The sequence below is a fragment of the Barbus barbus genome, assembly GCF_936440315.1.
Source record: "Barbus barbus genome assembly, chromosome: 25".
NCBI classification, from domain to species: domain Eukaryota; kingdom Metazoa; phylum Chordata; class Actinopteri; order Cypriniformes; family Cyprinidae; genus Barbus; species Barbus barbus.
The window spans coordinates 9,050,906-9,063,929 of record NC_136753.1 but is presented as its reverse complement, the minus strand read 5'-3'; the positions used below and the strand labels follow the sequence as shown (position 1 = coordinate 9,063,929).

Genomic DNA, 13,024 nt, shown 5'->3' with positions numbered 1-13,024 from the left:
TCCGTCGCTCCATCTCATTGATTACGTATTTGAAGCCGTATCTTCAAACCGGTGGTCGGTACGTGTCTCTAATTGACAAGTGGATTCGGTCTTTCAGCGCTGCTCCACGGGGTGCTGTCGACACAAGTCAACACCTGCAGCCATTTTACGCTCCGATGTAAAATATTACAGTGATGCCGTGAATCAAATCCGTCTCTGAGCAGTCCGTCTGCACCCTTGAATCCAGCAGGTCAAAAATGGTGAAAAGAAAGAGCTTGGATGACAGTGACCAGGAAAACTGCCGGGGGATCCCGTTTCCGATCCAAACCTTCCTATGGAGACAGACCAGGTCAGTGATTTAGTCGTGGCATAACAGGTGTTTTCTGCGAGTGATTAGTCTGATTCCCGCAGAGCGGTTCTCATTCGTATGCATCTCTCATACCGGTCTCTGAATGGATTTCTGTTGCGCTGGTGTCTCGTGCGTCATCTTTTCACACACCGCCGCACCTTGTGTGTCTTTTAGAATGAAACCCTGAACAAAATTTGCAGAATATTCTATCGAATATTTCACCTTCGTCGAGCAATGCTGTCAGTGCCTTAACCACAGCTCGTCATAATTCAGTATCAGTTAAAATCATGCTGTGGCACAGAGTGTCCTTGCCGGCTCGATTATGGCTGTTATTTTATAAAGTTTTATGATATGGAACTAAATGGAAAAATGTATCTGTTACAGCGCGTTTTTGCGGCCGAAGTTAGGGAAGCAGTATGAAGCCTCCTGTGTGGTGAGTGTATTAATAATCATAAGTGAACACCTTCACCTGTGAATAATCTTTCCATTATACACCTAAATCAGAGGTTCATATACATTAACTGATTTAACTTTATTATACAAACCTACTGAAATACCTTTATAGCTAATATACTGACAACCACTAGTAAACACAAGTGAAAGAGAAAGCCCCCCCCCTCACACACACACACACACACACATATATATATATATATATATATATATATATATATATATATATATATCAAAGCTCATTTACATATGTAATGCTGTATATACTGTATGCACACAAATACAAAAGGGCATAATGGTTACACACATCATATGTGACACATGACACTAAAATAATTCAATAAACATTAATTTAGCAACATAAGGTGTGACATAAAACCTTAATGTCCATAACTTGTAAGAAAGAACTAAGAAGAAAAATAATTATTTCAATAAAGTGTCAGCCAGGGAATTCTGGAAATTTAAATTATAATTTTTCACTTTCATTTATAAGATGACTTGTTCATTTCCAAAAACTGGAAATTTAACAGTAGGCCTACTGTATATTAATGTTTAAATGTTCTGTGAGATTTATTTACAGTTTTTCACCATAATAAGGGAACATGTTTTTACTTGAGCACTCTTACCGTAGTTTCCTGTTAAAAATGTACAGTGTGTAACCTCCCTAAGTGTTTTTTTTTTGTTTGTTTGTTTGTTTTGTTTTGTTTTGTTTTTTCAAATTGAGATTAAGGTAATGAACTATGCATTTGTTTTTTATTAAGCATTCTGCAACCAATCATTAATTTGATTGTGAATATTTAGTTCTGTTGACAGCTACAGTAAGAAATAAAAAACAAATCTGCTTTCAGTTCTGTTAATAATAATAATAATTTGTATTATTGTTGGTATTAGTATTACAATGCCATATGACTGCTGGTATATTATGTTTTCTTCCTTGTGTACAAATAATACTGTAACAGGAAGAAGTAATCATTTAATAAATGCTCTTGAGGATTATGTCTCATGCTTTTATCCTGCCTAGTCATTTGAGCGGGTGCTGGTGGAGAACAAACTCCACGGGCTCTCTACAGCCCTCACTGAAGCCATCCAGAGCATCTCTCGCTGGGAACTGGTCCAGGCTGCTCTGCCTCATGTTCTCCACTGCACTGCCATCCTTCTCTCAAACCGCAACAAGCTGGGTAGGAACCTTTATTAAACTGCAATTTCTATGTCCTTTGTGCACTGTGTGTTTGAGAGAATTCATTTTGTGGTTAATTTTATTGATCAGTATGTCCACAATCTCTCTTCACCAGGACACCAGGATAAACTCGGGGTAGCTGAAACGAAACTCCTTCACACTCTGCATTGGATGCTTTTGGAGGCGGCCCAGGAGTGCCACCAGGAGCCTGGCCTGGGACATGGCTGGTCTGGGGGCAGCAGTGGTAGCAGTAGTGCCTACCTTCAGCCCATAGGGAACCAGGGTCTCACAGACCGCAGTGGCAGCACAACTGAAGAGAATGAATATGCCCGTGCCAAACTCTACCACAAGAACATGGCCACTGTGGAGCTCTTTGTGTTTCTCTTTGCCCCCCTCATTAACCGGATCAAGGTTGGAACTTTTATCGTTGATATTATTTATTTTTTTCTCTGCAGGGCTCAACAATACGGATGTCCTGCTGGCCCAAGGCCAGTGTGAGAGAGTTCATGGAAGTGGCTGCATTGCCCCTGAAAATATTACATCATTGATATTGTGCATTCATTTTAATGCCTTAGTTTTCCATGGTCTGTTTTACATTGTTGTTGTAAATTCTTCTGATTTGTATTTTAAAGATAAAAAATTATATCTAACATTTACTGCAAATATATATATTTCTAGCAAATATAAAAATAAAAATGTATAATTTTTTTGTGTTGGGGCAGATTAATTTTTTTAGGACAAAGCAAGGAAAATCTTATTGTTGGGCCCTACTTTATCAGTTCAAAATCCTTCATTTTTGGCTGTGAATGTAGTTTTTTTTTCTGCAAATAATAATTTATTAACTTAGCTTAAACTGCTAAAAAATGTTGATCATTTTGCATTTGGCAGGAGTCTGACCTCACCTTTCGATTGGCTGGTGGACTTGTTATTTGGCAGCCAATGTGGGAGCACCGTCAACCTGATGTTCCTGCTTTTTCTGCCCTTGTCAAACCCATGCGTAACATTGTTACAGGTCAGATTTCTGTAAATTCACCTATTTTTTACAGTTCTTCTATCACTTCTGTCCTCAACAACAATTTAATTTTCGCTGTGTTTTACCAGCGTTAAACTCAAAATACAATTCTATCTTTGCTCGTTGTTCTTTATGTGTGTAAATCGTTCATGCTTCACACATCTGCTATCTCTGTTACATTCTCCACAGCAAAAAGGAATTCTCCAGTGAATAACCAGTGTAGTCCTCATGATACCAGGAACCCATGCCCTGCAGTGAGTATTTAAGTGTTCAAGTTCAAGTTTATTTGTATAGCGCTTTTTACGATACAAATCGTTGCCAAGCAGCTCTACAGGAAATTAAGTTTCCACAATATATTTATATATTTCAGAACCTTAATATATTTAACTTGTGGCAAAATTTGGTAATTCTGTATGTTGTCTGAGCTTTGGCATCCTCTGAGGTCCTCTGAGGGGTTGGCATTATCTTTTCTCAGGTGTTCGGTCATCTCAGATCATTTAAGGGTTGGATCCAGACTGAAGCTTCTGTAATTCCTAGTTACCACGGGATGTTAATTCAGACTGTGATTTGCAGCTGCACAGCCCCTTGTGGCTCATTTAGTCCTGGCGTATATTAATTTCCTCTTGTACTGCATTAACATCATTGTTCAACTAGGGTCATGTGATTTCCTCTTCTATCTCGGCTTTCAGGTGGTATGTGAATCAGCCCAGCCAGACTCCTCCTCCCCCTCAGTGACAGGACAGAGCTGTCGCCGTGGCAACTCTGTGGAGAAGGGAGGGTCCTCACAGCAGGCCTTTGAGAAAGGATTTTCACAACCAAAGAAGTGAGTGTTTGCACATACAGGTGGTTCATGGAGCAGGACTCTATTCATTAATCTGTTTTGAAAACATCAAGCATTGTCAATATAGGAAAAAAAAAATCATATTAAGACTTTGTGGTTCTACTCTGACAAAAATGTTACAATTTTAAAATAAGTTTCCATAAATTAATTGATCAGTTAATGTAATAGCTATCATGAAATAATAATGACAACATACTTTTACAGTAATTATTATTCTTAGTTAATGTTATTTTCTACACTACCAGTTTTCAACAGTAAGATTTTTCATGTTTTTTAAAGAAGTCTATTCTGCTCACCAAGCCTGCATTTATTTGATCCAAAATACAGCAAAAGCAGTAATATCGTGAAATATTTTTACTATTTAAAATAACTGCTTTCTATTTCAGTATATTTTAAAATGTAATTTATTCTTCAAAATAAATAAACTTCTTTAAAAAACATTAAAAATATTACTGTTCAAAAACTTTTGACTGGTAGTGTACATATGCAAATACATTTCAACATATATATTTCGAATAAACATTATTAACTTTAGTGAACATGAATTGCCAGTGAAAAATAATAAATGTATAAATTAGCCTAGATTAAAGGGCACCTATTATTCCCATTTTTACAAGAGGTAATATAAGTCTCCGGTGTTCCCAGAAGGTGTCTGTGAAGTTTCAGCTTAAAATACGCCACAGATCATTTATTATATTATTTTGAAAATGGCTATTTTGAGTGGAAGCAGTTTTCGTGCATTTCTCTTTAAATGCAAATGAGCTGTTGCTCCCTGCCCCCTTTTCCAGAATAGTGCTCATACCTCCTGCCAAAAAAATCTGTTTGGATTTGATTATCATGCCTGTCGTGCTGAAATCATGTATTTTAAACCATATTAGTTTAAACTTCTGATATACGGTTTTCTGAGCGCACACATCCGAAGGACGCACACAGAAAGCGGCTGTCACATGGCATGTGAGTACTGAACTGAAGTTCTGAAGTACTGAAGTTCGCTTTCATGTCTTAAACTGTCAAATACACACAAGTTTATGTTAAAAACACACATAAATTACAAAAAAAGTTGGTTATGTCTGTGAAGGTAACTTTACTGCACGATGTTATTCTTCTAGTTATTTACCTATTTACCTCTATAGCTTTAATAAAAAGACATTTCTTATTTGAATGCTGCTTTTAAATGCTCTAGCGTGAAGATAAATGGATTGTGTGCCGGTCACTCAGGGTGGGTCTCAGCCAATATATATGGCAATGTCCATCAACAGTCGTGGGATGTCACATTTTACAGATTCTGCGAACAGCTTCTTCTAAGACACTGCTTATGATTTATGGGGATTAAAAAAAGGAGCGGTGGGTTTTTATCATTATAGGGGGGTTGTGTACACACACCAGAATCACACAATTGTGTTCAAATAACATGTAAAAGTGAATTTTGCATAATAGGTGCCCTTTATTAAATACTGTAAAATTTGTTGTTCATTATACCATATTAAAACATCTTTATAACATAATAATGTTAACAAATTGAACCTTAATGTAAAGTGTTGGCCAAAAAGTTGATCTATTGCAATCTTTTAAAACTAAAATGATTTTAAAGCATTTTTCTTTCATCCTATGTTAGCTAGATAAATAGTGTCCAGTTCCAGTCAGACTCCCATCTGTCACAGTGTTAGTCTGTGCATGCGTTCGCACTGCAGTTGCCAAGCAACGATTCTGACCATCATTTCTCTCTCTTTCTTTCACTGAAAGTTTCTCAGTCCCTGGTGGTATCTCTGTATCACAGCGAGCAAGGTATGCCACATATTTTGATGTTGCAGTGCTGCGTTGCTTGATGCAGCCTCACTGGACAGAAGAAGGTGTGCACTGGGCCCTCATATTCTACCTGCAGCGGCTGCGTCAGATACAGCAGGAGAAGCCTGAACGCCCCCCTGAGCCCCCGATACCCCCTTTACCACGGCCCCGCAGTAGTTCCATGGTGGCTGCTACCCCTTCTTTGGTTAATACTCACAAAACACAGGTAACAATCCTATGTCCGTTAGCTGACTGTGTGTTTTTACATAGCAGTTTCAGATAGTAATGGGCAGTGGCATATCTGTATTCGCTTCTGGTGGGGCCAGGCTTTGAAATACATTCTGTGATCATTAATTAATTTAAAGCAATATACTGTGTATTAAGTGGAAGACATGTAACTGTTATCAGGGATGCATGGATATTAAAAGCCCAGCAGATATTTATAAAGCACACAACGATGGAGATAAGTAACAAACATAGACTTTATAAATCCACAAATGACACTCAGGAAATTGTTGGAGAAACGCACTTATGAGAACGAACAAAGGAACTGAGAAAGAGGGCTTATATAACAGGAACGTAATGAAGTAAAACAGAGCAGGTGTACAGGAACACAGGAAAACGTACAGAACATAGTGAAAAATAAATCAAGACGAAAAAAAATAACCCTGACACTAATAATATTCAATAATAATACTTGTTTTGTTGATGATGATGTTGTGTGAGATAATAAGGCCAGTCTATGTGAATAGTTTAAATGCATTTTTGCTTAATATAAAATTACTAGATGTTTTGTATGTGCCCCCATGTTAGACTTGGCAGCTGATTTTGCCTCTCCAGTAATGAAAATCCAAAAATGCCACTACTAATGAGTAATAGGGATAACTGAGCAATCTTACAATTGTTAATTTTGCACAAGATAAAAAGTTAATTATACACGATCAGGATGTGCAATTGCTACTTTAAAAGATGTGTAATGAACTGAAATACTATTATTCAACATTTTAACCATCATAAGTCATAGGTTTTTTAAAAATGCATACCTTTGATAGCCTGTTTTTTCTTTGCCATTTTTCTTAGGATATGACTCTAAAATGTAATGAGGAAAGCAGATCTTTGAGCTCTGAGACCTTCTCTAAAGTGTCATTTACCAATCTCAGGAGACCAGCAGTCCCTGACCTCTCAATTGAGATGGGCATGAACATATTCAAAAAGGTATATTTTAGTTTTTGCAAAACCTCAAATAAAATGTTGATATCTCATGCAAGGTTACTTGATTTTCTTGACAATTAACTTTCATTATTCCACTTTATTCTATTACTCTATCACTTTTTGGTCTTTTTTTCCAGTTTAAGAACCGTAGAGAAGATCGAGAGAGAAAAGGCTCTATCCCATTCCACCATACTGGGAAGAAACGCCAGCGTCGAATGGGTGTGCCTTTCCTGATGCACGAGGATCACCTGGATGTCTCACCCACACGTAGCACCTTCTCATTCGGAAGCTTCTCTGGACTGGGAGATGACCGTCGCACACTGGACCGTGGGGGTTGGCCTTCCACTATCATGGGTATGTAGGGCCCTATGAAATCCATTTTATTTCTTCCTGTATGCTGTGTTTTTTCTAGACAATTTTATTTGAATTTTTGGCCATTCTGTGCTTAGTGGTTTAATGCATCAGCCATGCCCATACAAATTGTGCATTCACATATTGCTTGCACTTGTTTGAGATTAGTTTCAAATGACTCCGCTTCCAATGACTCCGCTTCAGTGTGGAAAGGGCTGAAAGCCATCACCAAGTGCAGGACACCATCCCCCAGCTCTGAGGTGAATCATCAACTTGCTGAAGACCTGAATGAGTTTTATTGTAGATTTGAAACCCCCCAAACTCCCCAGATGTGCGCCAGATCTTCAGGAAGAACAAGAGAAGGACGGCACCAGGCCCAGACGGTGTGACACCAGCCTGCTTGAAAATCTGTGCTGACCAGCTGGCCCCCATCTTCACACAGATCTTCAATAGATCTCTGGAGTTGTATGAAGGCCCTTCCTGCTTCAAACACTCCACCATCATCCCTGTTCCAAAGAAACCCAAGATAACAGGACTTAATGACTACAGACCTGTGGCTCTAACGTCTGTCGTCATGAAGTCATTTGAAAAACGGGTTGTGGCTTATCTGAAGGACATCACTGGACCCCCTGCAGTTTGCTTACCGAGCAAACAGGTCCGTGGATGATGCAATCAACATGGGACTGCATTACATCCTGCAACACCTTGACAAATCAGGGACTTATGTGAGGATCCTGTTTGTGGACTTTAGTTCGGCCTTCAACACCATCATCCCAACACTCCTCCAGACCAAACTAACCCAACTCTCTGTCCCTAGCTCTATCTGTCAGTGGCTCACCAGCTTTCTGACAGATAGGCAGCAACTAGTGAGACTGGGAAAATTCATGTCAAACAGCCGCTCCACCAACACTGGTGCCCCTCAGGGATGTGTTCTCTCCCCACTGCTCTTCTCACTGTACACCAACGACTGCACCTCTAAAGAGACCTCTGTCAAGCGCTTGAAGTTTGCAGATGACACCACACTCATCGGCCTCTTCCAGGACGGCGATGAGTCTGCTTACAGACAGAAGGTTGAGCAGCTGACTGTCTGGTGCAGTCTTAACATGGAGCTCAACACACTCAAAACAGTGGCGATGATCGTGCACTGCACTCTCCCCACTCACCCCCTGCCCACCATTCAAGAACTGTATACATCCAGAGTGAGGAAAACTGGAAGCTTATGACACTAAAACAAATTCCTTGTATGTGCAAGCATACTTGACAATATAAGCTCTTTCTGATTCTGATTATTGTCATATTGTGGCTGTGTTTTGTTGTGTTGAAGGAAAGTTAACACGTCGTGGAAGCTCAGATACTGCCGCAGATGTGGACAGTCTTGGAGCAAAACATTTTCACTCCCACCACAACTTGCCTGAACACTCCAACAGTCACAGTGACAATACCATCAAAGAGGGTGGTAAGCAAATAAGCAGCACCATTATAGTATTAATTCTAAATTATTTCAGTTAATCTTACATGGAATGAATAAAGATGAGTAAAATACAACAGGGGTTTTCAAACTGGGGGCCACAATGAGATGCTAGTAGGTTCACTGAACATTTTATAGAAAAAAATAATTATACAAATACATTTGAATTATCAATAATCATGTAAATTAATCTTTTCTAGATACTGTTTTGATGATGATTTTCACTCATTGACTTCTTTCTCAGTTCGTTCCCAGATCTCCACCATCACCATGGCTACATTTAATACAACTGTGGCTTCCTTTAATGTAGGCTACACAGATTTCTTCACAGAGCACATTAAGAAACTTTGTAACCCCATTCCCATCCCTGAGATGCGATGTGAGCCGCTGGCCTGCTCCAACCTTCCCCGAAGTCTGACAGACTCCTGCATCAATTACACATCGCTAGAAGACCGAGAAACTATTGAGGGCACTAACAACTTCATTTTGAAGAATGGCATGCTGGACCTCATGGTAAGGGGTGCAGACTCGAGCAAAGGGGCATGGGTTTATTGTCATAGAGACAAATTTGTTCATATACGCTATCGGTCAATAATTTTAATAATTAGGATTTTCTTACATTGTTAAATGAAGGCTCTTATTATACTACTATGCTTATTCTGATTTGATGCATAGTTATTATTAGTAATGGTCCTTATAATTATCAGTGTTTTTTCTGTTATAATATTTTTACAGGCTTCTCAATAAATAGAAAATTTCATTTTTAAAACATAATTATTTTTTAAGATGACAAATGTCTGTGGTCACTTAAAATAATTTTACATTTAGTTCACCCCATTAAAGCTTGAAAAGATCTGACCATATAGTTCATATTATGAATAGTGTTGCCTTTTCTGTTTACTGCTGTGTTGTTTTTTTTAAGGCTATTCTGCGGGCCCTGTATTCCGTACTCATCCATGACATCAGTTCTCGGATTTGCGACGTGGCGCTCAACATCATCGAATGCCTCCTGCAGCTAGGTGTGGTGCCCAGTGTGATTAAAAAAGCCTCCAAACCCGAGGACAAAGAGGTGGAGCGTCCGAAGGAGGGAGCCAGTCAGAGTGTGGGTGGAGCTCAGGGGGAGGCGGCTGGAGGCACAGGAGCAGCACCTAATGGAGGTGGTGGAGGAGATGGAGGAGGAGGGGGTGGAGAGAGTTGTGGAGGAAGCAGAGATGATATAAAGAATAACAAGGACAAGGTAAGCCAGTTAGCATATTTGTTGTAAATGAAAATGTGAGAGTAATTATCACATGCATTTTTTAAATCATCAACAGGATGGAGACACTTCACTCAGCACTCACAGGTTGGCTCTCACCATGCTCATTAAGATCGTAAAATCACTCGGCTGTGCGTACGGTTGTGGTGAAGGTCATCGTGGGCTCTCTGGAGACCGCCTTCGGATGCAGGTCAATATATGTGTACAATTAAAATATCAGTTTACAGTACAGATTAACTTTAGTTTTTAAGAGGTTTAATCACTGATCTCTGTCAGACAGCATTACGTTGATTTGCATTACTGTCAACTATTTGTCAGATGATATGGATTTCATAAAATATGTAGAATATAGTACATTTGCGTGTAGCAGTTTGTCTCCAACAAAGGTGAATGACCAGATGCTCTGTCCTATTTTTTAGGCGCAGAACTGTTTGACTACTCTGTACAAGCTGGATAAAGTGCAGTTCCGGCAGACTATGAAAGAATACGTTAATAAGGATTCGCTCAACAACATTGTGGATTTCCTGCATGCCCTACTTGGCTTCTGCATGGAGCCAATCACTGACAGTAAGAGGGCAGAGCTGCACTTATTAAGTGCATGTCTTTAACATGCCCAGGCTTATTTTTTAATCCCTTTTCTGAAATCTCCAAAGATACAGCATGAGCCACATTTTCATGCATCAGTAATAGAGATTGCATTTATTTTATAAAAAATACAGCAGAACTGTAATATTAGGAAATATTACAATTTAAAACAACTGTTTTCTTTAATTTATTGTAATTTATTCCTGTGATGGCTGAACTGAATTTAGAATTTATTCCTTTGATTTTAAAGCTTAATTTCACCCTATTTGAATTATTTCTGAAGGATCACGTGACACTGATGACTGGAGTAATGGCTGCTGAAAATTCAGCTTTGCCATCACAAAAATAATTTACATCTGAAAACAGAAATCAGTTATTTTAAATTGTAATAATATTTCAAAATGTTACTGTTTTCACTGTGTTTTGATCAAATAAATGCAGCCTTGGTAAAAAATCTTAATTATTCAAAACTTTTGACAGATAATGTATCACAAACTAATTTTTATTCTAGGGTTCTGTAAAATTTATTCAAGCGACTTTGAAGTAATTATTAAACAGCTCTCTGCAATACTTGATTCTGATTGGTCAATAATAGCTGCTAAGCTGTATATTTGACTGTTGTCCATGGCAAGATACCGTTGCTATTTTCATGTCTCTTGTATAACTCCGTCATCTGTTTTCATAACAACTTAGAATAGCAAATTGGTGCCGTCTTCTTGTGACTCAAAATTGGAAGACTTGAGTTTCAATTTATTAATATGGTGAGGATAAACCTTTGATAGATGACTAGAAGCACAAAAATTAAACCATTGCTTGGAAGAACAACTAACCGGTAAGAGACATAAAGAGGTGGAGGAGAATAGATAAAGTTACATTTTACATTGTAGCTAATTATGTTAAATAACTAGTCCACAGAAGAAATAACTTACATTTAAATGAATAAATAATAAAATATAAATGAATATTATACTATCAAGGAGCATTTATTTTGTTGACTGTTTTGCTGTTCTAAGGAATAATTAGCTGTTTTCTTAACTTAGCAAAAGCTAACTTAATCTATAAGTAAGATAATAAAATCAAATCAGTATTTCTTATTCATGTATTTATTTGTTTGTTAAATAAGCAGGATAATGTACTGTAGAGTTAGCCAGTCAAACCCCTCCAGATTTAAACAGGTGGTACCTGATAACCTGTCTGGGTTAATGTTTTCCAAAAATTACCTGCTGACTGTACATTGTGCAATTAAGTCTCATTTCTTGTAGAAGTGACTGGAGTGAGTAGCTTTTCCTATGACCACTGTGACTGTCACATTTCCATTTATCAGAACATCTGGATATTTCTGTGTCATACCACATGTCTCAGATACACAACAGAAATTTTGCTATATAACAATCAGAACATATCATAGCACCTAATATAGCAGGCAGAATAATTTAGTGTCATATATCAGGGCTTTTCTATTAGAGTGTCATGAAACCCCCCTGTTTCAGAGCTCAGAAAACTGATGAGGTAGACGTGTACTCTCCAGCCACGGCAGCCAATCACAACTCCAGATTAACGCATATGTCACTTTTCGTGACGTAGGATCAACTTTGCTTTTTGAACCACTTTTACCATAATAATAGACATAATGAGTGCTAAATTGTTTTTACAGATGTGGAACCTGTTCATAAATGTTAACATCTCCAAAAATGTGTTTTAGGGTTTCATGACACTTTAATGTCTTTTCAGTAGATTATATGATTAGCTATTACACACTTAGATAGATTAGACTGAATCCACACGGTTTGGAGGCTGGGTATAGCTAGCCATCATCAAAAATCTATATTTAATTTAAGAATGGACATGCCAGCAATGGTTCTATCTACAGTTCTACACTACAGTTCTATCACAATAAAGAAGTCTTAAAATCCATTAAAAGGCCATGTGCTACAAAGTATTAAATGAGAAACTTGAAGCAAATGTTACAAAATTAGCCGGAACTACAGATCGTCTCTACATTTTTTAATGTCATTCGTTTCTCGCTCCTTGGCCTCTTCTGTCTTCTGCCTTCATGTCTGCCAGTAGTACTTCTTTCTTTCTTTCCTCCTTCCATCCGTTTGTCAAACTCCACTGTTTGTACCCCAGTCCCTCATCACTCATCCTTTCAGCAGACTTGCCAAACATCATATTGACAGTGTTAATTCTTATTGTTTGTATTTTTCAATTTTATGGAATCAAAACAGCAAGATAAGCTGAATTTCGATTGATTTCTGGCAAGTTAGTGAACATGAGTGAGCGCTGTGCAAATGATATCCCTATGTTTTTTGGAGGTCGTCTTCTTTTTGCATCTATGGGTGTGCGTCTGTGTGTGGATGTGTGTTTTGGAATGAGTTGGTGTTTCCTGACTTACGAGTACATGTCTGTGCTGGCCTGACACCAATGTTGCCCACCATCTTTTCTCTTGCAGAATACGGCAGTGCAGGTGAGAGGTCCAGGAGGGCGAATAAAAGAAACATCGGTAGATACACAATATCTAAATTTACTGCCAAAACTAGGCATTACACCCATTCCTGCA

The 13,024-nt window shown here is 38.3% G+C and overlaps 1 protein-coding gene across 1 annotated transcript in view; it reads left to right on the top strand.

The window, feature by feature from the left end:
* Positions 1 to 236: 236 nt before the first annotated feature.
* The window catches only part of LOC306844621 (protein unc-80 homolog), a gene marked incomplete at both ends in the record, with an annotated part of 49,323 nt that continues 36,535 nt past the window's right edge, over positions 237 to 13,024 (top strand). Inside the window, 16 exons of the mRNA XM_079376884.1 lie at positions 237 to 328; positions 713 to 761; positions 1,803 to 1,959; positions 2,074 to 2,369; positions 2,847 to 2,970; positions 3,160 to 3,224; positions 3,660 to 3,793; positions 5,555 to 5,822; positions 6,677 to 6,811; positions 6,946 to 7,162; positions 8,484 to 8,615; positions 8,872 to 9,140; positions 9,550 to 9,864; positions 9,941 to 10,072; positions 10,302 to 10,449; positions 12,917 to 12,967. Coding sequence (XP_079233010.1) covers positions 237 to 328; positions 713 to 761; positions 1,803 to 1,959; positions 2,074 to 2,369; positions 2,847 to 2,970; positions 3,160 to 3,224; positions 3,660 to 3,793; positions 5,555 to 5,822; positions 6,677 to 6,811; positions 6,946 to 7,162; positions 8,484 to 8,615; positions 8,872 to 9,140; positions 9,550 to 9,864; positions 9,941 to 10,072; positions 10,302 to 10,449; positions 12,917 to 12,967 — 2,584 coding nt within the window. The remainder of the gene's footprint in view (positions 329 to 712; positions 762 to 1,802; positions 1,960 to 2,073; positions 2,370 to 2,846; positions 2,971 to 3,159; positions 3,225 to 3,659; positions 3,794 to 5,554; positions 5,823 to 6,676; positions 6,812 to 6,945; positions 7,163 to 8,483; positions 8,616 to 8,871; positions 9,141 to 9,549; positions 9,865 to 9,940; positions 10,073 to 10,301; positions 10,450 to 12,916; positions 12,968 to 13,024) is intronic.